Consider the following 25,898-nt stretch of genomic DNA (forward strand, 5'->3'; position numbering starts at 1 on the left):
AAAAAACCGTCGTGCTTGAAACACACAGGTCAGGGTGCCACAACTTACGGAAAATTCGCCATAAAGATCTTCTAAAACAACCACCACTTTCAACTATCGTGAGAAATCATTCAGGTCATTATACACTTTGTTAATACCTGAAAACGATCAAAACATCGAAAAAAATCACAAAAAACTCTGTAATGTGAAATATTCAGCCAGAACATCGGAAGCAGCTGCGAGAGTTCACGTCCACCTAGGCGTCAGAGAACCAAAGAAGTGAGGTCACAATTCGACCGATAGAGGGCGCTTGAAGAAACAACTTTCCATCCTCCTCCATCCCAGCCCTCCACTAACCCTCACGCTGGATCCTCCGGCGACATGGTCCATTCGAAGGATCTGAACACAAATATGCACTTAACCTCATTTGGAGACCGCGTAATCCCGCTATCATGACCGGGTACCAATCCCGAAATCTTGTCCAGGCACAGTGCTGTACTCGGCTGTAGAATATTGTGTTGTACCACCCCGTCCAAACAAACGCATCAAATTACAGTGCTGAACTACATTTTCCGACTAATGTGAAGGCTCTATCCCTATATAAGGATGGTAATCCCGAGGGGGTAGTCTCCATCCCTGTCATGAACACATTGTACACAAAATAGCGCAACTAGACTAGGAGTTAAGTAGTGTGTATGACTGGAAATCACGTGACCGGAAGCGCCGCCATTTGGATCTTTAGAGTATACAAGGTGGCTTGAGAGCCGCAACTGATCAGTCTTCCGTGGTAGTTGAAAGTTGTAACACGGATTCCTCCAGAGTGCTAAACATCCGTCAGCTGTTAGGGAGGAAGACAAGACCAACAGACGAGCGCTTCGGGCAGTGGTTACTACAGCAGAACTTCGATAATCTGGCTACTGACATTGGCAACATAAATTGCACCGAAAATGGTGTACTACTTAGCAAGAATAATGTAAATTTGCTTACACCTATTACAGAACCATTTTATGATAACATTATGGTGGCTAAAATCTGCGATCAAGTGGACTGTCAAGAACAATTAGAAAGAGGACGGTCTGTAATGTTAAAGAAGAAGACGTGTGGGTCATATAGGTAAGAAAATGAGTGGCTACGTTTTCAACTACCTGGTTTCAACTACTTTTCAAAGCCATCCAATTAACAACTTCCTCCATCCGAAATACAAACGACCTTGAAAAGTAGTTGAAGCTAGGTAGTTAAAAGCGTAGCGACCGCCTTTTCTTATCTATATGAAAAGCACAGTAACCGTCGTTTGTACCTATATGAAACTGAAACTCAAGCACCAAAGACAGCAATCGGCTTGCATGTATCACTATCACCTCAACAGACATACAGCGGAATGTTGCCATACAGCAACTGTTTATTAGCTGACGCAAAGTTGTGATTGGCCGAAAGTGCACAGAAGCACATTGTAAATACTATTTGTTAGGGTTTAAAACACCGAAATAGTCGTGTAGAGGGTCAAACAAGCAGCCCATTCTGTAGCTGCATACTGCAGTCACCCCAGCCAGTAATACAACGGTTTTTAATTAAGGACACCTCATAAAAAATTATAAGACGATTGCTGATAACTTTAAGATCACACTTGAGCTTGTGATCCGACATACATACATTTATTACTCTACATTTGGCGGTCATCCATGTAAAGCATTCTATTCCAACCGTCTTGTCGCTGTCGATACAGAATTACTGTTTCCCTGGTTCTCAGTGCTTCCATGTCAACGATTTCTTGTATTCCTCTTGCTGTCGCATACTCGTTTCCTTGTACAAGAGCTGTCCTACACCAAGCAGAAGACATGCAAGTACTCCCTCAATACCCCCGCATTTCGGCGTATTTTCCCTCAATTTATTGGTATTTTCGGTCATTTTTCGTAATTTTGTCGATTTTATGTCGCTTCTACCCATGCGATCATGACATCACCTCTCGTTCAATATTCTAAAATTGCTTCTAAATGTAGTGCAGTTGCCTAGATCTAGCGCAAATGCACTATTTTTCTGGTCGGAAAGTATAGTAAGCGCTGTACTCGAGTGCATCCAGTCACCTCCAACCACATATTCTACAATTGCAGGGTGTTTACTCTGTTTACTGCACGTCTGTGCATGTGTCGTGCTCCCAAAACCCAGAGCAGACCTGACTTAGTGTTCGAGTGTGGATCCAGGGCGATGTTGGGATGCGGATCCACAGTATAACACATCCGGAAAAGGGTTCAAAGATGGATTTGCCACGGGTCATATGCAGAACAATGTTCAGAGGTGGATCCACAACACGTCTCATCTGGGATAGAGCTCGCAACCATGCGTTGTATCCAGCGATGTGTTCTGTGTTCAAAGTTGGATCCACCAGCAAGAGGACCGGGCCACTGGATCCATCCTCGACAAATGCACAGACACAGACATGCAGAAAACAGAGCAAAAGTGGATGCATGCAAGTGGATCATCAGGGAAAGCGCAAGCCATGCAGCTCTAGAAACCTATGTAGTGTTCGTGTTACAAAGAATCGATGTTTTCTTTGGTATGCAAGGTAGTAGTTTTATCACTTCACAGTTTGTCACCCTAGTTTATCGTAGAGAAACTTGTATGGAGACTGTGTGGCATACGCTGGGGATATATTTCTTACATTGGAATATTATCAGCATTACATTCCCCACAATTACACTACTGGCCATTAAAATTGCTACACCAAGAAGAAATGCAGATGATAAACGGGTATTCATTGGACAATATATTATACTAGAACTGACATGTGATTACATTTTCACGCAGTTTGGGTGCATAGATCCTGAGAAATCAGTACCCAGAACAACCACCTCTGGCCGTAATAACGCCCTTGGTACGCCTGGGCATTGACTCAAACACAGCTTGGTAGGCGTGTACAGGTACAGCTGCCCATTCAGCTTCAACACGATACCACAGTTCATCAAGAGTAGTGACTGGCGTATTGCGACGCGTCAGTTGCTCGGCCACCGTTGACCAGACGTTTCATTTGGTGAGAGATCTGGAGAAGCAGTCGAACATTTTCTGTATCCAGAAAGGCCCGTACAGGACCTGCAACATGCGGCCGTGCATTATCCTGCTGAAATGTAGGGTTTCGCAGGGAACGAATGAAGGGTAGAGCCACATCTCAAATGTAACGTCCACTGTTCAGAGTGCCGTCAATGCGAACAAGAGGTGACCGAGACGAGTAACCAATGGCACCCCATACCATCACGCCAGGTGATACGCCAGTATGGCGATGACGAATACACGCTTCCAATGTGCGTTCACCGCAATGTCGCCAAACACGGATGCGACCATCATGAAGCTGTAAACAGAATCTAGATTCATCCGAAAAAATGACGTTTTGCCATTTGTGCACCCAGGTTCGTCGTTGAGTACACCATCGCAGGCTAACCGCAGCCGTGGTCTCCGAGTTGATAGTCCATGCTGCTGCAAACGTCGTCGAACTGTTCGTGCAGATAATTGTTGTCTTGCAAACGTCCTCATCTGTTGACTCAGGGATCGACACGTGGCTGCACGATCCGTTACAGCCATGCGGTTAAGATGCCTTTCATCTCGACTGCTAGGCCGTTGGGATCCAGCACGGCGTTCCGAATTACCCTCCTGAACCCACCGATTCCATATTCTGCTAACAGTCACTGGATCTCGGCCAACGCGAGCAGCAATTTCGCGATACGATAAACCGCAATCGTGATAGGCTACAATCCGACCTTTATCAAAGTCGGAAACGTGATGGTACGCATTTCTCCTCCTTACACGAGGCATCACTACAACGTCTCACCAGGCAACGCCGGTCAGCTGCTGTTTGTGTATGAGAAATTGGTTGGAAACTTTCCTCATGTCAGCACGTTGTAGGTGTGAATGCTCTGAAAAGCTAATCATTTGCATATCACAGCATCTTCTACCTGTCGGTTAAATTTCGCGTCTGTAACACGTCATCTTCGTGGTGTAGCAATTTTAATGGCCTATAGTGTAATAGTTTGGAAGCAGTACCGCTCTAGTGTTATAGCGTGTTTTAAGTGCAGAACTGTGTAGCCTTAGAGATGCAGGTGTTTATGTTCTCTCTTAATAATACCTTCTTGGTACTGACCTCAGGCATTAGAACAATACTTCTGAATTGATAGCACGGTGGATGTACGTAAAATACTTCTAACTACGACCATCTGGAGCTCCATCATGCATAAACCATAAGTTTCTTCTTCATAATCGTCTGTTATATCATCACAACACTTTCATATCTACTACACACCGATAGAGGATGCTAATATCCTCGATACGAGCGCTTCTGGAGAGATCTTGTGCTCTTGGATGGGTGTCGCGACTAAGATTGGTGCGGAACAGCAGTTACGGACTCAGCTTACTCTGTTCCTTCACGAGACATGGAATGTAGCGGACTACTTAATGTCAGCTGCAAATTAAATTGGCGATTATCCTAAGAAAGTGAGAATGCTCTGTGCCTTCCATCCATTTAGGGAAAGATGGGCAGTCGTAAATTATGTACTATGATCGAAGTGCTAGAAAATATGTTAATCACTGACTGGTGTATTTTGGTGTATATGTTTTAGAATTAACAATGAATGCACAGTCACCCACTAACATTCGCAGTCTAGTATATCGTACTCACAAAGTAGTGGAGGGGTGGGTAGCAATGATACAGAAACTGAGAAGCAAGCTGCTGCCTCATTGGTCAGTGTCGAAATTACGGAAGAACTGGTAAAATTGCTAAAACTGGTCGCACTAACAACATAATGTTTATTACAGTACATCGACGATGTCTTCTCCTTCCCATCTGGCCACTGGTACGTTGCTGATTACCATGTAATGATCGACTGACATCGCTTGTTTGGGACGGAGAAAGTGTCTTGCCGGAGGGACAGCACCTTCTGGGGATGGCTAGCACCGAAACAGAGACTGGGCACAGGACTGCAATATGAGGAATATATCGAAATGGAACACCACGCCATCTGGTATCCTGTCACAGTGAAAGGTGAGTTTAGATGTAGAGACTGTCAGTCACCTTTGGACAGCTGTTTGGAAACACTCCACAGAGCTGCAAAACTCTTTCAGTATCCATATGGATATAATTTATGATACGTGGTACTTACTGGATGGTGCACCTGCACATTCCGCTATTAACACTAGGCTGACCCTTGACAGGATGTTCGACGGGCGTTTCATAGGACGTGGAGGACGCATAAATTGGCCAGCCCGTTCTCCTGATCTTACACCTCTGGACTTCTTTCTTTGGGGTACGTTAAAGGAGAATGTGGACCGTGATGTGCCTACAACCCCAGAGAATATGAAACAACGTTTTGTGGCACCCTGCGGCGACATTACACCAGATGTACTGCGGTGTGTACGACATTTATTACGCCAGAGATTGCAATTGTGTGCAGCAAATGATGGCCACCACATTGAACATCTATTGGCCTGACATGTCGGGACACATTCTATTCCACTCCGTAATTGAAAACGGAAACCACGTGTGTACGTGTACCTCACCCCTCATGGTAGTATACATGTGCGTCAGTGAAAAAGACCAATAAAAAGGTGTTAGCGTGTGGACGTAATGTGTTGTTCCAGTCTCTTCTGTACCTAAGGTCCATCACCGTTCCCTTTGGATCCCTACGTAATTCGGTGCTCTCCGATACACACGATCGAACAGCGGAGGAGTGGTACTCAAGTGTCAACTATAGGTTACAATATCTCCGGATGTAATTAACATTTTACAATGCAACAAACGGCACTGATTACATATTTGTTTATATGTTCAGATGTGCTAACAAAACTAACGGGGTTCCATTTAAAAAAAACGTAGGTTTGTGTTAAAAAACATACTTCCGTGCATTTTTTTATGGTTTGTATTAACCAATTACACTAGCCCCTCTCCTCACGTTCGGTCTGTGGAATCGATTCGTCAGTATTTGATGTGGTTTACGAAATATATCCAGCGGTAATGTTAGGTGACTCACCCTGTATATATCAGCAAGCAAAGACCTACTAGGGACACAACCCACAAATACCAACTTCTCCCCATAGATATTGGCAATGGGGCTGCAAGAGGAATTATATATATATATATATATATATATATATATATATATATATATATATATATATATATATATATATATACGAGGCCTGTTCAGAAAGTAAGCTCCGATTGATTGCCAAATTGAAACCACAGTGAACATCAGAAATGTTTTACTTGTAACAATTAGCTACACCTTTCAGCTACTTCTCTACATAGTCGCCGTTCTCACTTAGACTTTTGTCATAGCGTTGTACCAACTTTTCAATAGCCTCATCATATAAGGCAGCCGCCAGTGCTTTCCGCCAATTCTCCACGCTGGCCTACACCTCGTTGTCTGTGTCAAAATGTTGTCTTCAAAGACAGCGGTTCATGTGACCAGAGATGAAACTCAGGGGGAGACAATTGCGGACTGTATTGTGGGTAATCTCATATTTCCATTTGAAAACGATGCAGGAGCATCTTCATTGCCCCTGCAGAATGCGGCTGAGAATTGTCTTGAAGAAGAAACAGCACGACAGTTATGTAATATTAGCTGCATAGCTTCAGGCGAAATTTCTCACCAGGCCCTCGTACTTGGCGGCAGACACTATTTTCTAGACATCTTTACGCACTCACTGCAAGCTCAGAAATGAGAAGAGCGACGTGATGCTAACTAGGGTTATACTAGAGACACTACCCAACACATCTGTGCAAAGCTTTATCGGATTTTCATAGTCGTTTCCATTTCGCGACCGATCGGAGCTTACTTTCTGAACGCCCCTCGTATATATAATAGACCTTGCCGTTAGTGGGGAGGCTTGCATGCTCAGTGATACAGGTAGCCGCACCGTAGGTGCAACCACAACAGAGGGGTATCTGTTGAGAGGCCAGACAAACGTGTGGTTCCTGGACAGGGGCAGCAGCCTTTTCAGTAGCTGCAAGGGCAACAATCTGGATGATTGACTGGTCTGGCCTTGTAACACTAGCCAAAACGGCCTTGCTGTGCTGGTACTGCGAACGGCTGAAAGCAAGGGGAAACTACAGCCGTAATTTTTCCCGAGGGCATGCAGTTTTACTATATGGTTAAATGATGGTGGCGTCCTCTTGGATAAAATATTCAGCATGTAAAATAGTCCCCCTTTCGGATCTCCGGGCGGGGACTACTCAGGAGGACGTCGTTATCAGGAGAAAGAAAACTGGCGTTCTGTGGATCGGAGCGTGGAATGTCAGATCCCTTAATCGGGCAGGTAGGTTAGAAAATATAAAAAGGGAAATGGATAGGTTAAATTTAGATATAGTGGGAATTAGCGAAGTTCGGTGGCTGGAGGAACAAGACTTTTGTTCAGGTGATTACAGGATTATAAATACAAAATCAAATAGGGGAAATGCTGGAGTAGGTTTAATAATGAATAAAAAAATAGGAGTGCGGGTAAGCTACTACAAACAGCTTAGTGAACGCATTATTGTGGCCAAGATAGACACGAAGCCCGCGCCTACTACAGTAGTACAAGTTTATATGCCAACTAGCTCTGCAGATGACGAAGAGATTGATAAAATGTATAACGAGACAGAAGAAATAATTCAGATAGTGAAGGGAGACGAAAATTTAATAGTCATTGGTGACCGGAATTCGATAGTAGGAAAAGGAAGAGAAGGAAACGTAGTTGGTGAATATGGAATGGGGGTAAGAAATGAAAGAGGAAGCTGCCTGGTAGAATTTTGCACAGAGCATAACTTAATCATAGCTAACACTTGGTTCAAGAATCATGAAAGAAGGTTGTATACATGGGAGAGGTCTGGAGATACTGGACGGTTTCAGATAGATTACATAATGGTAAGACAGAGATTTAGGAACCAGGTTTTAAATTGTAAGACATTTCCAAGGGCAGATATGAAGTCTGACCACAATCTATTGGTTATGAACTGTAGACTAAAACTGAATAGACTACAAAAAGGTGGGAATTTAAGTAGACAGGAGGTGGATAAACTGACAGAACCAAAATTTGTAGAAAGCTTCAGGGAGAGCATTAGGGAACTATTGACAAGATTGGGGGAAAGAAATAAAGTAGTTGAAGAATGGGTAGCTTTGATAGATGAAATAGTAATGGCATCAGAGGATCGAGTAGGTAAAAAGACGAGGGCTAGTAGAAATCCTTGGGGAACAGAAGAAATGTTGAATTTAAGTGATGAAAGGAGAAAATATAAAAATGCAGTTAATGAAGCAGGCAAAAAGGAATACAAACGTCTCAAAAATGAGATCGACAGGAAGTGCAAAATGGCTAAGCATGGATGGCTAGAGGAGAAATGTAAGGATGTAGAGGCATATCTCACTAGGGGTAAGATAGATACTGTTGCCTATAAGAAAATTAAAGAGACCTTTGGAGAAAAGAGAACTACTTGTATGAATATGTAAAACATTCTCGGTTTTCTTGCCGCGCCAATTCGGAATAAAATCTCAAGCTTTCGACGATATCCTCCATTGTCATCGTCATCGTGAGGAGCAACTGACTGTCTTCACTGCTGCTGTGGTAGTCTTTTTTATAGCCCGTGGACGGCTTCTGGTTGGTCGGCTTGTGATTGGTCGGCGATTACGTACTGCTGTCGCAGACGTTGTCAATGTGTGCGCCGGTGGCGCCACCGCTTCCGTTGGAACGTAAACCTTGGAAGGAACGTCTCTGCTGATTCTCTGCATCAAGCGCTCGTTTCCATGCACAGCTCAGATGGTACCCGCTATCGCGGTTAAAGTTCTTTTGGCTCATTCTTATTTCAACAGTCACCTGAATGACAGAATCCCAGTACGTGGAGGCATGGGACAGAATTTTTGTTTCATAGAACAATATTTTATGTTTGTTCATGAAGCTGTGCTCCGCAATTGCCGATTTCTCCGGTTCTCTATTTTTAATATGGCGTTGGTGTTCTGCACAGCGGCCGGAAACGGTACGAGTGGTCTGACCTATGTAATTGCTTCCACACTCACACGGGATATTATAAACTCCAGGGACCCTGAGGCCGAGATTTTCCTTAACAGGGCGCATCATCTCCTTAATTTTCTTAGGAGGACGAAAAATCGGTCTTATACCCCGTCTACGCAGGACTCTTCCTATTTTGCTGGAAATAGCGCCACAAAAAGGAAGAACCGCAATCAGTGTTTCGTCCTCGTCAGATAAGTTTTTGCTCTGTATACCAACGTGTTCAAAACGGCCCTCTTCTGAATAGGATGATGGAAACTGTGCATTCAGGTATAAGTCGGTATGCGTCGGCTTACGGTATACAGAGTGGCCAAGACACCCGTCCGCCTGTCGTTGTACTAAAACGTCTAAGAAAGGCAGTCTCCCTTCCTTCTCCATCTCGACAGTGAACTGGATGTCCGAATGTATGCAGTTTATGTGTTCCGTGAATTGTTCGAGAGCTTTTGCGCCGTGTGGCCACATCATAAATGTATCGTCAACAGAACGATAAAATAAGGATGGACGGAGGGGAGCCGAATTTCATGCACGTTCATCAAAATTCTCCATAAAAAAGTTAGCCAGTGATGGAGACAACGGAAATCCCATCGCCATACTGTCCGTCATTTCATAAAATTTATTACCATACAAGAAGCAGGTGGTCGTCATCACATGCAGGTACATCTTTATACTTTCAGGAGGAAAAAAGATTCGCCAGCATTTTCAAAGTGTCCTCCACCGGAACTTTTGTGAACAGCGATACCACATCCAGGCTGACTGAAATGTCGTTTGGACCAACTCTAATCTGTTTGATTTTCTCAATGAACATCTGGGAGTTTTTGATATGGTGTTCACACCGGGCGACTATAGGAGTCATCAATGGCTATGGTGCACGCCATATAAAGACAGCGTTCTCCAAAAAAAGGAAACGTGAAAATGCTGCACACTCACAGGATGAAACACCGATTGCGATTCTTCCTTTTTGTGGCGTTATTTCCAGCAAAATAGGAAGAGTCCTGCGTAGACGGGGTATAAGACCGATTTTTCGTCCTCCTAAGAAATTAAGGATATGATGCGCCCTGTTAAGGACAACTTCGGCCTCAAGGTCCCTGGAGTTTATAATATCCCGTGTGAGTGTGGAAGCAGTTATATAGATCATACCATTCGTACCGTTTCCGACCGCTGTGCAGAACACCAACGCCATATTAAAAACAGAGAACTGGAGAAATAGGCAATTGCGGAGCACAGCCTCACGAACGAACATAAAATATTGTTCGAAGCAATAATGTAACGGCCGTCGCGAAAGACTTCGTTCCCATAACACTTGTATGAATATCAAGAGCTCAGATGGAAACCCACTTCTAAGCAAATAAGGGAAAGCAGAAAGGTGGAAGTAGTCTACAGAGGGTCTATACAAGGGTGATGTACTTGAGGACAATACTATGGAAATGCAAGAGGATGTAGATGAAGATGAAATGGGATATGATAGTGCATGAAGAGTTTGATAGAGCACTGAAAGACCTAAGTCGAAACAAGGCCCAGGGAGTAGATAACATTCCATTAGAACTACTGACAGCCTTGGGAGAGCCAGCCCTGACAAAACTCTACCATCTGGTGAGCAAGATGTATGAGACAGGCGAAATACCCTCAGACTTCAAGAAGAATATAATAATTCCAATCCCAAAGAAAGCAGGTGTTGACAGATGTGAAAATTATCGAACTATCAGTGTCATAAGCCACGACTGCAAAATACTAACGCGAATTCTTTCCCTCATTCCTGTCAATTGTTCCCTTATGCTCTCCCTGAAACTCTGTACAACCTCTGGTTTAGTCAGTTTATCCAGGTCTCATCTCCTTAAATTCCCACCTTTTAGCAATTTCTTCAGTTCTAATCTACAGTTCATAACCAATATATTGTGGGCAGAGTCCACATCTGCCCTTGGAAATGTCCTACAATTTAAAACCTGGTTCCTAAATCTCTGTCTTACCATTATATAATCTATCTGATACCTTCTAGTATCTCCAGGATTCTTCCATGTATACAACCTTCTTTCATGATTCTTGAACCAAGTGTTAGCTATGATTAAGTTATGCTCTGTGCAAAACTCTACCAGGCGGCTGCCTCTTTCATTTCTTAGCCCCAATACATATTCACCTACTGTGTTTCCTTCTCTCCCTTTTCCTACTATCGAATTCCAGTCACCCATGACTATTAAATTTTCGTCTCCCTTCACTACCTGAATAATTTCTTTTATCTCATCATACATTTCATCAATTTCTTCATCATCTGCATAGCTAGTTGACATATAGACTCGTACTACTGTAGTAGGCGTAGGCTTTGTGTCTATCTTGGCCACAAAAATGCGTTCACTATGCTTTTGTAGTAGCTTACCCACACTCCTATTTTTTTTCATTATTAAACCTACTCCTGCATTACCCCTATTTGATTTTGTATTTATAACCCTGTATTCACCTGACCAAAAGTCTTGTTCCTCCAGCCACCGAACTTCACTAATTCCCACTATATCTAAATTTAACCTATCCATTTCCCTTTTTAAATTTTCTAACCTACCTGCCCGCACCGAACTTCACTAATTCCCACTCTATCTGACTTTAACCTATCATTTTCCTTTTTAAATTTTCTAACCTACCTGCCCGATTAAGGGATCTGACTTTCCACGCTCCGATCTGTAGAACGCCAGTTTTTTTCTCCTGATAATGACGTCCTCTTGAGTAGTCCCCTCCCGGAGATCCGAATGGGGGACTATTTTACCTCCGGAATATTTTACTCAAGAGGACGCCATCATCATTTAACCATACAGTAAAGCTACATGCCCTCGGGAAAAATTACGGCTGTAGTTTCCCCTTGCTTTCAGCCATTCGCAGTACCAGCACAGCAAGGTCGTTTTGGTTAGTGTTACAAGGCCAGATCAGTCAATCAGCCAAACTGTTGCCCCTGAAACTACTGAAAAGGCTGCTGCCCCTGTTCAGTAACCACACGTTTGTCTGGCCTCTCAACAGATACCCCTCCATTGTGGTTGCAGCTACGGTATGGCCATCTGTATCGCTGAGGCACGCAAGCCTCCCCACCAACGGCAAGGTCCATGGTTCATGGGGGAGGGGGGGGGGGGGGGGGGATATAAGACGTCAACAATGAGATGCGTAAAAAACTTGCTTTTGCTGAAACGGGGAGCCCAAATTACGGGGACTGTACCCATTTGTGAGAGCGCTTAACGGTTTCCTACGAACTTTTTATATAATTTCAAACATTTTCTCAACTGTTTCTAGCTTATACAATGTTAATGTCGAATTTTTAACACATTAAATCATTTGTGAAGTAAGCAGACGTTGAAAGCTACGTATTTTACACGTACGTCTTCGATTCTTTAAGAATCGAAGGTTTGCTGATATTAACTATTCGCGTTAGATACGCTACCATGAACGTGTAGCACCTCCATGCACGCTACGGAAACTGTCTCACAGTATTGCTGTTTTTCTTCTCTTTTCTCTCCACGTAATTATATATTCTTCGATTTCTCCTGTAATACTGTACAACCTTTGTACAGAATGTAATTTAACAGGACCAAATAAAAGTTCAATAAAATCAGATAACTGCTTTCACAAGCATTGGTACACACGATCAAGCATGCGCACGGTTGAACGCTTGCACAAGCATGCATAATCTAAATTCAGTCAAGCATTAAGCTAGTTGTACAGTCCTCAAAGCTTTCGCAATTTTTTTCTACAAACGCTCAAGCGTGCTGAGTTTAAGCACGCTGCGCATGCGTTTGTGGCCACTAAGCGGGATGCGTTGTCTGTTGCCTTGGCGACGTTGATAAACACGCTCCCAGCTGCCAGACGACTGCAGGAAGTCCTGTCGAACTATCATCTCATTATACATTGACGAAAATGGATGACATGAAAGATAAAAGCATACATTTTACAGCTGAAAGGCTTACTGAAGAAATCAAGAAAATGAGTAGTTACAAAAATTTCTATTCGGAGATACAGGTAGGGCTATGGACGAAGTTGTTTTGTAGCACGTTGGACCATGCTGACAACTGCACAGCAAATCTAATTTCGCTTTTCTTACAGGCCCGAATGTGTGTGCGCGCCCGCGATTGAGTGTGTGTGCATTTATTTTTTCGATTGTTAAGCTTCTTAGTTTTCCTTCACCTTCTGAATTTTGAGCTGTAGTTAGTCGTAAATAACTACTTTTGTGTTAGAAATAGCCTTTATTTGTAAATTCACAGTGAGTCCTAAAACAATATTTGGTATCATTTGCCTCCCCCGCCCCCTCATTTTTTCACACAAGCGACAAATTATTCGGTTAGCGCTCCCTTCCCCGCCCCCTACACCGTTAACCTTTCCGTTCACCCTCATACATTTGCTGCCGTTCTTTGGGTTCTTGGTAAGATTTTTGAAAATACGTACCGGTATAAAAATAAACATTGACCGCTGATGCTAACTAATCTGTTTCACACACAGTTCAGAGAGCTGGTTAACAATAAATAAGTCTTCCACAAACGTATGTTTAAACAAAAAAACTTGCAGTTTCTAAGTGTTTCCGTCCATTTCTTTATGAAACGGTAGAAATGCCTGACAACATACAAATAAATTCCACCTACTAATCAGTCTGATTCTACCCACACAGTACTCTTTTCACTTCAATTTGGAGCCATATTGCAATGCATTTCATTGTAAGATATTAAATACCGTATCAGTTTGTATAAAAATTTACTTTATAAATGTAGTTGAGAGCAAGTATTTTAGTACGCCCACGTCGTTCAGTTCAATTGTTCCCTCAAGGCATCAATTAATCTTTCGTCATTTACTATAAATTTTGACAAAAGAAATAACGAAACGAAACAATTCATAACAAATAATGAACAAAAAACAATTGATATTAACCACGAAAACCACAACGAAACGAATTACAGAGATTTGTGATGGGCGTGTATCGAGAGGAAATGAGCTTGGACGGGTCACGTGATCAACAACGGACGGATAACGTCAGCCGGCTAAACTCACGGCCGACGTGACAAAACTTCCTTCCCAAGAAACCTTGTGAATTGGCCTTCAGACCTGTCAGTTTCTTACAGCCCTTGTTTCGCGTTGTGTCGGCCAGCATGACCGAAGAAAACAAACTCATTTGAGTTTCACCGATTTTCGTCTAATGTCTACGTTCAGGCGATGAGATTGGCTACATTGTTACTGCGCATGTAGTGGCTTACTGATATGAAAACATCGGCCGATGTCATTCGTCGGCAGAAACGACCGATATTGGTGGCGCTGTGACCTTAGCCAGTGGATGGCCTCCCCATTTGTCTTACTTTACTGAACTTCTTGTGATTTACCGGTTTTCCCCTGTGAAAAATGTAGTTATTGTTGACAACAGATACGGTTAGCCTATGCATATTGTCTTTAAGTCCAGTCATCATAGGGAAAGGGAAAAAATGTAATTAGTCACAAATTTTTATTCGGTGGTCGAGGAAGTGTGATGAATAAGAAAATTTCCTGATCGACGGGGTGTGAACGTGGTGAAGGGGGGAGGGGTCATTTGAAGGTGACTTTTATATGTTTTTCTCGACTATCTCGAAAACCAGGGCTTCTATCGAAAGTAAGTGATGTCTGCACTTGTTTCGCTTATTTGTGCTACTTTTATGTAGAGACTGTGAAACTAAACTGTGTAAACTAAATTGACACTCAGCGGATTAGCTGATGAAAGCAACCGTAAAGGCATTTCCCATTTCCAGTCGCCCCCTTCAGCCACCGCACTGAGTGTCCGTCTGCGCGAATATTCATGACCACGGCATTTTGCCATATGCACTTTGTTATTGACACTCGCAAATTATGCTATAGCTGTAACTTTCTGAAGAAGGGTGCTAAATGTCCAAAACTGGTAAAGAAATTAAATTTCCTCTGTGCAACTGGTTACTTATTATTTCATTATATTATTATTTTATTTCATTGTGCCATTTCATCTGTAAGCTTTATCAAATCTGCAATAAAAAAGGTCATATTCGTTTTTCCTCTGGGATTAATAGTTCCTGCATTGCAAAGGATGGAAAAATCGCAGGTTTTAAGAATAGTGTTTTAATGACATAAAATTAATGTGTATTGTTAAATAATGTGGATTAAGAAAAATAATAAATGTTTGTACCACATATATGTGCAATAGAACTGTGTTAAGGGATAAATTGCATTCTGGGGTTGCAAACACGTGGTAAGGCAGGTGTGGAGGTAAGAAGCATGAGGGACGGTATGTCACTAAATTGTGTTCATGCACTACCTTCCTTCACAAGCCCATAAAACGAGGAGCGAGCAGGCACTATTCTCCATTCTTTTTACCACAGCACATCACAACAAGCAACTATGAGGTGTTTCACCAAGTTATATAGGCTAGACGTTTCCACTGCTCACCTTATGAATCACTACAGGGTGTATACGGGGACAAGGAAAAAAAATTCCCGGATATCCCATTTAAAACACACAAGAGGAAAAGTTAAACGGTTTACATTAATGTACACAGCACCGTATATCTACAAGAAACCTAAGCCTTCACATATAATATTGGTCTCTAAGATTAACACTCTACAACAGAAGCCAAACTTTCACATGTAATATTGATTTTGTTTGCGTGTGTTATACTTTAAGATACATCACACGAAGGTGCCAGTAAATTTAAAATCATGACATAAATGTTTCGGCTCGAAATTCTTGTAAGTGGCTGGTCCTCAAAATGTTCAGTTTCGAACGCTCTGTGATTTAGATACCCATCCCACTTTCTCACACGTAACGTAATTCATCTTGCGTAAAAAGAAATTTACTTTGAAAGTGACGCTTTTCTAACCACCGTTCGCAATACTATCCAGAGACTGTTAGAAATAGGTTCGATTTACCAGTTGCCAGAAAACAGGCATTATTGCGTGTGTGCAACTACAGTGGTGTAGGAAGCCCGCATGTTCGTGTGTATAAAGCACTAACAGAGCTTACATTACACAATAAAAGAAACAGGGCATCAGAGGATACTCCAAAGCGCATCGGAATTTCGTAAACCGTACTAAAATGCATAATTCGGCTTGAAGCGCAAATTGGCTTTTTCCAGATTCACAATGAAGTGGGTCCCATCTGATATTAAGCTTTTCAGTGTGGTTTTTGGGATGTAAATTTTCTTGGTGTACCAGTATTCTACGATCTCATTTTTGGTTCTTTATTATGGCATGATGCCATACATGGCAGAAGATGACAACGTGCACTTGAAATTCAGCGAACAATTGGAACTAGCCAATACTGTAGAATGAAACACTTCGTTTCATATAAAATGATTGCCTCAGCGGAAAGATTAATAAAGCCAAATTTCTTTAGCAAACTTGCAAAAATAACTTCATTGTTCTGCAAGGCGATTAAATCTTGGCTGCTACTAACTTGGAAATAAAATCAAATCGGAAAACTGAAATTAATAGTATATTTTTGTCCTCCGTAATTTTAATTCACTTGATAGCTCCCGGCCACAGAAATCCGTTTTGTTTTCATTTGACGTGGGAGCTGTACACGAAGAGAAGCAGCGAAATCACTTAACGTAACACGGGTCACGTGGAGACTAGCCCCCTCCCCACTACAACTCAGACAACTCTGTGCAAGCGCGAATCTGGCAGCTAGGGCGCGCGAGAAACATTTTTCTCGTTTGCATCTGGCTGTTTGCTGCTACTGCCGATACAGCTAACAGCCGAACTTCAAATAGCGGGAAGCGGGAGAAGTACTGCTTTTACGCGAGTCAAATGCGCATGCGCAACAGACCGCTGGCAACTGGTCAATCAAACCTAATGTGAACGGTTGTGACGTCATGCTCATAGCAAGCGGTTTATTGTTACGAAGAATTATAGTCTGAGCCCTACGGCTTTTGACATATTTTTGCTATTTGCAGACGCTTGTGCGTGCACGGTGTTTTGTTGTTGTAAACTGCACATTTCCTTTGCCACTGAAGTTTCATTTTTTTCCCTCTCGTTTATATTTTATTGCTGTAGTATCATTCTCCAGTAGCAGGATACAATAACATTCTTTGCTAGAGAATCAGTTCTGCAACCAAAACTACAAAAATTTAACTAGAAGCTAAAACAATGAAAAATTCCCGGAATTCCGAAAAATTCCCGGGTTTTTCCCGGTTTTCTTCCGGATGAAAAAATTCCCGGGTTTTTCCCGGTTGTCCCGGGTCGTATACATCCTGCACTAACAACAGAGTGTGCAGATATGCCAGGGGATATTTATTTTCCATAAAGTGTGTTAACACTACATGGAGTAGACATATTTGGTATGAATTACAAATAGGACTAAAGCAAGAAATGCATATGGACAAAACTACTAAATCTCTGCATCCTGTTCTATATTGCTTGGGGGAAGTTGATTCTTAGTCATCCTGTATGGCAGCTGCAGAGTTTTTGCTGTAGATTTTTATTTTTTTATTTTTACTTTATTTTTTTTTTTTTAATTTCGTCCTGTTGATTACATATTGTACCACTAGTGTACCAGATATCCAGAACTAGGCAAGTGGAGTAATACAGTATTAGATGAACATTTTTTGTATCACATATGCAGTATACTAGGCTATTTACTTATTTGCTAAGAATTGTTGGTTGCTCATAACATTAAAATGTGTCCTTGACAGACATTCAGTTAAGTGAATGGTTAAAATAGTAAAATAAATGAAAGTACACATTTTAATCCTAATGACATATACAAATAAATGCACATTTTCCAAATTAAAAACCGGCCAGAGTGGCCGAGCGGTTAAAGGTGCTACAGTCTGGAACCGCACGACCGCTACGGTCGCAGGTTCGAATCCTGCCTCGGGCATGGATGTGTGTGATGTCCTTAGGTTAGTTAGGTTTAAGTAGTTCTAAGTTCTAGGGGACTTATGACCACAGCAGTTGAGTCCCATAGTGCTTAGAGCCATTTGAACCAAATTAAAATATAATATTTCTTCTCAGAGTACCTACACATTTATATACTAACAACAAAAACAAATCTACACTTCATCATCATATTTTTGCTTTTAAGAGTGTGTTTTAAACTAATGGGCTCCTCTGCTGTTGTACTAAAGCATGCCATATAACTCTAAGAATATTTTATGAAGAATATCTTTAATTTCCCATTGAAAATCTGTACATTATTAATTTCCATTTTTGTATTGATGGAAAGCTTATGGTATACTTTTGTACCTGTCTCAGTGACTCCCCTGTGTACTTTAGTGAAAGTTGCAGAGCCTTAGTGGAAATTTTTCACTTGTCTTCTGTTGAGGTTGTGAATGTCACAATTTTTCTGAAATAATTCCCTGTTCTTCCAAGAAAAGCAACTTTGCACACCATGTCTGCTGCTCAGTTTACAGACAGGCTATAGCTCCTCAGCATTTGCTTACCAGGTCTCTAATCTGAATAGAAAAAATAACTTCACGGAGGTCGTGTTCATATAAAGGACTTATTTTTGTTTGTTAGGTGAGTATTTATTTGCAGTTGTTAAATTAGCCGTCCTCAAGACCAATAAAACCCAGAGTTCAAAGTGACATGTTTTTGTGGGAAAGTAAAGCAACTAACAAATTCCCAGGACTGGGTAAAAACAACTGGCCAAGCCAGCTAGTTAAAACAACAGAAGCTGTTGCATCAACTGCAGACTCTTCAGCATCACTTACTCAATCAAATGTGGTGGAGTATACAACTCCAGTTACTGCAACACCAGGCAGCTCGGCAACTCCTCGGACTGTACGGAGCAAGAAGGCACCTCAACAGCTACCTTGACAACTAGACAGACAGAAGCCAGGTTGGGTAGTAGATCGAGAAATGCAAGATCGCCGAAGAACAGGAACACTTTTAGTGCCTGGATCCAGAACTTCTGTAAGTGAACCAACTCAGTGCATTTTAAAGGAAGATAATCAGAGTGACCAGTTAAAAATACCACTAAGGCTCATGCACCTAAACATACAGTACCTTAGAAACAAGCTTAATATATTACAGGTTTTTGTAAGTGAACAGTCACCTCATATAGTAGTGTTAACTGAGCATGGATTAAATTCTGATGAAATTATTTACTGTAAACTAGAGGGCTACTCCTTAGCAAATAGTTATTGTAGACAGCAACATAAGGGTGGTGGTGTGGCAGTTTACATTAGTGAGAATCTCGAGTACAAGAAAATAAACTATCTAGACCAGTACAACGAAGAAGGCTTGATTGAAGTGACAGGCATTGAAGTCCACACCAAAGAGTGTAGAGAGGTTATGAGAAAACATAAAGTTATTGGGATTTACTATCCACCAAAGGCTGATGTAGTTAGCTTTATAGACATATTCAGTAGAGTAGTGGGACGTTGTGGTCCCAGTGACCTAACTATACTTGGTGATCTGAATATTGAGGCAAAATCTTCCAGTTTGTGTAATATGAGGTTAATAGATACTCTTAACTCATATAATCTCATAAATGTAGTAAATAGTGATACCAGGGTAACAAAGTCCACATCTAGCAGAATTGATTACGTTATACTATGTAAACATATTAAAGACAGTGTTAGGTCCTGGAATATGTATTTTCACTACTCTGACCACAAATGCCAGCTTGTAGAGTATGTAAACACAAGCATCCCAAAAATGACAAAAGTTATCGAAAATAAAAGAATCCTAAAAGAGGGTAACATCCTTGCCCTAAGAAATAAATTAGCTATAGAGGACTGGGATCTGGTTTACCAGACTGAAGGATCTGAAAACAAATGGGCCAAATTTTATGATACTATGCTAAGACACTTTGACAGATGCTGCCCTGTTAATAAAATACAAAGAGTGTTCACCCATAACCAAAGTGCAAAAACCAACAGACTGATACTTCCAGCAAATATGATAAAACTCAGGCAAAACATCCAGGACCTGGATGTGTTACACTAGTCAACAAACCTGCAGGTTTTTAAGGCCAAGTACAACAAAGCCAAGAAAATCTTTAAGAAAGAGCTTACAAATCTAAGAAAACAGATATACAGCAGTGAAATAGCTCAATCAGACAATATAGCCAAGACCTCATGGAGAATTGTAAATCAATTTCGCAAAGCCACACCGAAGCCAGAAACTGAAATTTTAATTATAAGACATGAAGGAAACACAATTAAAGATCCTAATAAAGTCTGCAATGTTTTCAATAAATACTTTATATCTGCAGCTGTTAGTCCAATTAATAACACAGTTGTGAGTAGTGAGGCAAAGCTCTGCCCCTTTGAAGAGCCACCTTTTGAATTCAAACAAGTAAGTGAAAAAGAAATAGGCAGGATAATAAATAACCTAAAGAATAAGTTCTCATCTGGATGGGATGGTTTGAGTAGTATCGTGATTAAAAAATGTAATAAGGAATTAGTTAAAATAATCACCCATCTGGTAAACTGCAGTATCAGAGAACATACATTTCCAAATGTATTGAAATGAAGCACAGTTAAACCAGTGCATAAAAAAGGATCCATGGAAGAGGTTTCAAATTTCAGGCCCATATCATTAATACCTGTCTTCAGCAAAGTATTTGAAGTTGTGCTGCTGACACAACTTAGTGACTATTTCTTGAAAAATAAGTTCCTAACAGAGACACAACACGGATTCCGAAAAGATCATAGTACTATCACAGCAATTACGGAATTTCTTTACAAAACGTATGGTGCCCTTGATCAAGGAATGCAAACAGCTGGCAAATTTCTAGACCTTACTAAAGCCTTTGACTCGGTAAACCATGAGTTACTTTTAAGTAAACTTGAGTCATACAATGTAAATGCTGCATCCATGCAATTGTTGGCTACATATTTATTTAACCGCATGCAGTGTACAAAGCTGACTTACAAAATCAATAATCAGATCACTAATTTCCAGTCCAAATATGAGACAGTCACAAAAGGTGTACCCCAGGACTCAATTTTGGGCCCTTTCCTTTTCCTAATGTACATAAATGATATAGAGCAACCTTTTAACTCCCAATTGGTAACCTATGCAGACAATACCTCACTGTTATTTCTTGGTAAACAAAATGATGAGTTAACATTGGTAGCAACTGAGGGACTACAGCAAATAACTACTTATTTCCAAGATCAAGGTTTGAAAGTTAGTATCAGTAAATCTCAGTTATTGCCATTTAAACTTACAAACTCACACCAAACCTCTATCAGTAACATAGGTGGAATTGAAGTAGTGGACTCAGAAGGCTACAGATTTCTAGGTATTCACCTAGATGAAAATCTAAGATGGGTAAACCATATCAAATTTTTATGCAATAAAATCAGCAATTCATTACATCTAATCAGCCAGTTATCAAAAGTAATTCCACATCAGACATTAAAAACAATTTATTATGGAACCATTTTTGCACAGATTAATTACGGGATAGAGATATGGGGTTGTGCTGCCGACATACATATGAACAGAATATTAACCCTACAGAAAAGAGCAATCAGAATTATCCATGGATTAGGGTATAGAGATTTATGCAGGGAAATCTTTGTTCATCATAAATACCTCACAGTCTACTCACTGTATGTTTACAAATTAATTATATTTTTTGTGACACATCAAAACAAAGAAACAAAGTGCTCTGACATGCATGCCTACAATACAAGAAATAAAGACTGCTACTACAGACAAAGAACAAAATTAAAAACAACAGACCATAGTCCATGCATTAGTGGTCAAATATGGTACAACAGATTACCAAGCTCTATAAGGTGCCACAAAGGAAACTTATTTAAAGTGAAACTGAAACATTTCTTGATTGACAAGTGTTTATACTCTTTTAAGTGAATATTAATATTAAACTAAAACAAATTATTGTGTGTGTGTGTCTATATATATATATATATATATATATATATATATATATATATATATATATATATATATATATATATATATATATATATATATATATACAGGGTTATTACAAATGATTGAAGCGATTTCACAGCTCTACAATAACTTTATTATTTGAGATATTTTCACAATGCTTTGCACACACATACAAAACCTCAAAAAGTTTTTTTAGGCATTCCCAGATTACCAAGCTCTATAAGGTGCCACAAAGGAAACTTATTTAAAGTGAAACTGAAACATTTCTTGATTGACAAGTGTTTATACTCTTTTAAGTGAATATTAATATTAAACTAAAACAAATTATTGTGTGTGTGTGTCTATATATATATATATATATATATATATATATACAGGGTTATTACAAATGATTGAAGCGATTTCACAGCTCTACAATAACTTTATTATTTGAGATATTTTCACAATGCTTTGCACACACATACAAAACCTCAAAAAGTTTTTTTAGGCATTCCCAAATGTTCGATATGTGCCCCTTTAGTGATTCGGCAGACATCAAGCCGATAATCAAGTTCCTCCCACACTCGGCGCAGCATGTCCCCATCAATGAGTTCGAAAGCATTGTTGATGCAAGCTCGCAGTTCTGGCACGTTTCTTGGTAGAGGAGGTTTAAACACTGAATCTTTCACATAACCCCACAGAAAGAAATCGCATGGGGTTAAGTCGGGAGAGCGTGGACGCCATCACATTAATTGCTGATCATGATTTCCACCACGACCGATCCATCGGTTTTGCAATCTCCTGTTTAAGAAATGCCGAACATCATGATGGAAGTGCGGTGGAGCACCATCCTGTGGTACGTTTAGCTCCCTGCTTGCTTTATTCGTCGACTTCCGCGGGCTACGCGTGAAACTTGCCCGCACGCGTTCAACCGTTTCTTCGCTCACTGCAGGCCGACCCGTTGATTTCCCCTTACAGAGGCATCCAGAAGCTTTAAACGGCGTATACCATCGCCGAATGGAGTTAGCAGTTGGTGGATCTTTGTTGAACTTCGTCCTGAAGTGTCGTTGCACTGTTATGACTGACTGATGTGAGTGCATTTCAAGCACGACATACGCTTTCTCGGCTCCTGTCGCCATTTTGTCTCACTGCGCTCTCGAGCGCTCTGGCGGCAGAAACCTGAAGTGCGGCTTCAGCCGAACAAAACTTTATGAGTTTTTCTACGTATCTGTAGTGTGTCGTGACCATATGTCAATGAATGGAGCTACAGTGAATTTATGAAATCGCTTCAATCATTTGTAATAGCCCTATATATATATATATATATATATATATATATATATATATATATATATATATATATATAGTACTAAACTTGTAAAAAAATGCTATGATGTTTGCAAAAGACACCAGTTGGTGTCTCCATGTAAAAAAATACAATAAATAAATAAATAAAAATAAAAAGGCTCAACAGCTGGCTTGTCAACTGTCTACACACTGAAGAGCCTGTCTCAAATGTAACATGCTGTCAATATGTATTCAACAATGTTGATTTCATTGCCTCCACTACCAGTGGCTGGAATAGTTTTTGAATCTTTAGGAAAGCAAAATGAATCACCCAGCCTTAGCTCTCCCTACATCTCAATACACCCAGAACCTTAAATTTGGTTCCTCTGTACCAGAAGTAGTTCACCTATGTGTTATGGAACACAGGTCAAGCAATTCATTAGAGCAGATTACCATTCTGCATTTATACATGATCAGTACCATTCCATCAGACATGTTGACTCCTATCTTGCAAGATATGCTGTGGTTGTGTGGTAAGTGGCTCCACCAAGTGCAGCCCACTCTACAAGTGCAAGCACTTCCTGAATGGAAGACATTTATGCAGTCCACCAGTAACAAAATTGATGATGACACAAGTGTAGTAACTTTCTGGTCATTCATCAATTGACTACAAAGTGACTATGACACGATGTGCTGTCACAGCAAGATGTCACACTTACCAACCCAATCCCTTTCCCACCAACATTACGTAGGTCACTGACATCACACAAATTAAGCACTTCACAACCATTGTTTACAGTAATGTACCTGCCAAGTGATAGATTGGCATGCTTGAAGTAATATTGTTTATTGAACATGAACTCAGTTTAGTACAGTTTGAGGATGGTGTCTGTTGTGTACATAGTTCCGCGTAGTCAGCACGTACACAACTTTCCCACTAGAGCGCATCCCGCTAAGCACAACAGAGCAGGCGCAGCGCTCGTCCGTCTCCGCACTATGAGATGGTGCTGCCATAGAGAAGAACCAAATTCTGCTTCCGCCGATCCGCGTATTAATATGTAACGCAGCCAATGAGATTTCTGCTAACGTAGAATCTTTTCTCCTCGCGGATCACACTTGCGCAGTGATACATGAACACGCGAGGTATTATAACGAGTGTATAGACCTCCGATTAGTCAGTCTGCATTTGTCTGCACCAGTCTGTGCCAGTCTGAATTTGTCTGCACCAGTGTGTACCAGTCTGCATTAGTCTGTACCAGTCTGTACGAGTTCTAAATTTGTCTGTACCAGTCTATTGTCAAGTTTCAGTCTGCACCTAATAAGATTACCATATTCCTGTACATAGCCATGAAGATAAATGTATAGACACTTTTGTCAAGTATCACAGATAGATGTGAGAATAAGATTAACGTACCAATACCAAAGGAGCTTCAGATTGTCAATTGCAAATGGCATCCAGAACCAAGTTAAGTAATTTTTATGCTTGCTATAATTTTAATAAATGTGTGTGAAAATTAATCCAGCTCTGTTTAAAGTTGGTCACCGTCAATCTGCTACTCTAAGTGTGCCAGTGGCATTTCTATCGTCTCACCTAACAACAGAAGATAAACACAGCACGATAAGACCACGAGACATATTACTGACACTCGCCTACTTTGTTAGAGCGACAAGTCAAATAATCTGATGGTGTGTGTACTGAAGGTCTTACATTATGCACACCACAGTGTCCATGCAGGCAGTAAAACTGAAAAAGTCCTGTGATGACTGAAGAATACAACAGAAATGGTCTTCTGTGGTGATTACGCGGCTGGTACCCACAGGAACAAAGTCTCGGTCATCCGTAGAGATGATGAGTGGTGGAAATTGGGTCTTCTGTAGCGACTGTTGCACGGTGTGGCTGAGAGCCCAGTGATGGTGCGAGCGAGCATTGTCACTGGTGTTGTAGCAGCTGCTCATGCGGAAGAACACAGGCATGCAGTCACGTGGACACTCGGTTGCACAGACACGAGTATTCCTCTGTGACTGCAATGCTATTTACTCAATTTCTGTGCCAAGTAGTATTGTGGCCTGCACCCCCAGAACCTTAGCTGCTGCAGGAGACTTGACAGCAAACAGTGCAGCAATCTGCTGACAAACAGCTGCTTTGGATTGATGTACGGGTCATGGCTGGCCTGCAAAACATATCAAATAAATGTGGTGGCCTAATGTGCAGGGGCCCAGACCTGCACATACTACACCCCTTACCCCTTGATGGAGATGGTGTAGCCATCACAGATAAGCACAGGAGGCAGGGAATGAGGTACCGAATGGAATAAAAAAAGAAAGCAATCAGGCAACGAAAAATGATCCTGACAAAAGAAGCACAAGGAACCTTCATAAGAAATGGCAGCAGTTGGCCATAGGCAGCAACAGAAAAGACACAGACAGAGGCTGAGCTGACAGTGAAGCATTGATGGGAATGCAGTCCAGACACAGAAGAACTCACAACAGAACTAACAGTGACAGCAGGGATGACTGGTGGTGAGCAGGGTTGGATGCAGAAGAGGTAGTCGTGGTAGCCATGCAGCCAGAACAGCAACAACCAAGTCTGCCGGGACAGGGTGAGAGGTCACTGCAAGATGAGCCTCAGAGTGGACAGTGGTGACATTGGTGTCATTGGCGAGAGGCCTGGCGTCGATCGTGGGAGTAGCTGCAGTGGTGACAGTGGGATTGCCGGCAGCAAAGAGGTCTAGTAAGAGAGAAGACACAGCAAAGAAACTGCTAAGCTGAAGCCACAGAGCAGCATGAGAAAAACACTGAACAATGACA

General features: G+C 41.3%; 1 protein-coding gene across 1 annotated transcript in view; it reads left to right on the forward strand.

Moving 5' to 3' along the window:
• The first annotated feature begins 12,882 nt into the window (after positions 1-12,882).
• Positions 12,883-25,898, forward strand: part of LOC126479317 (TBC1 domain family member 19) — a 192,907-nt gene continuing 179,891 nt past the window's right edge. Inside the window, exon 1 of the mRNA XM_050103774.1 lies at positions 12,883-12,984. Within this exon, the coding sequence (XP_049959731.1) occupies positions 12,883-12,984 (102 nt within the window). The remainder of the gene's footprint in view (positions 12,985-25,898) is intronic.

Source organism: Schistocerca serialis, chromosome 1 (assembly GCF_023864345.2).
Source record: "Schistocerca serialis cubense isolate TAMUIC-IGC-003099 chromosome 1, iqSchSeri2.2, whole genome shotgun sequence".
Lineage (NCBI taxonomy): Eukaryota > Metazoa > Arthropoda > Insecta > Orthoptera > Acrididae > Schistocerca > Schistocerca serialis.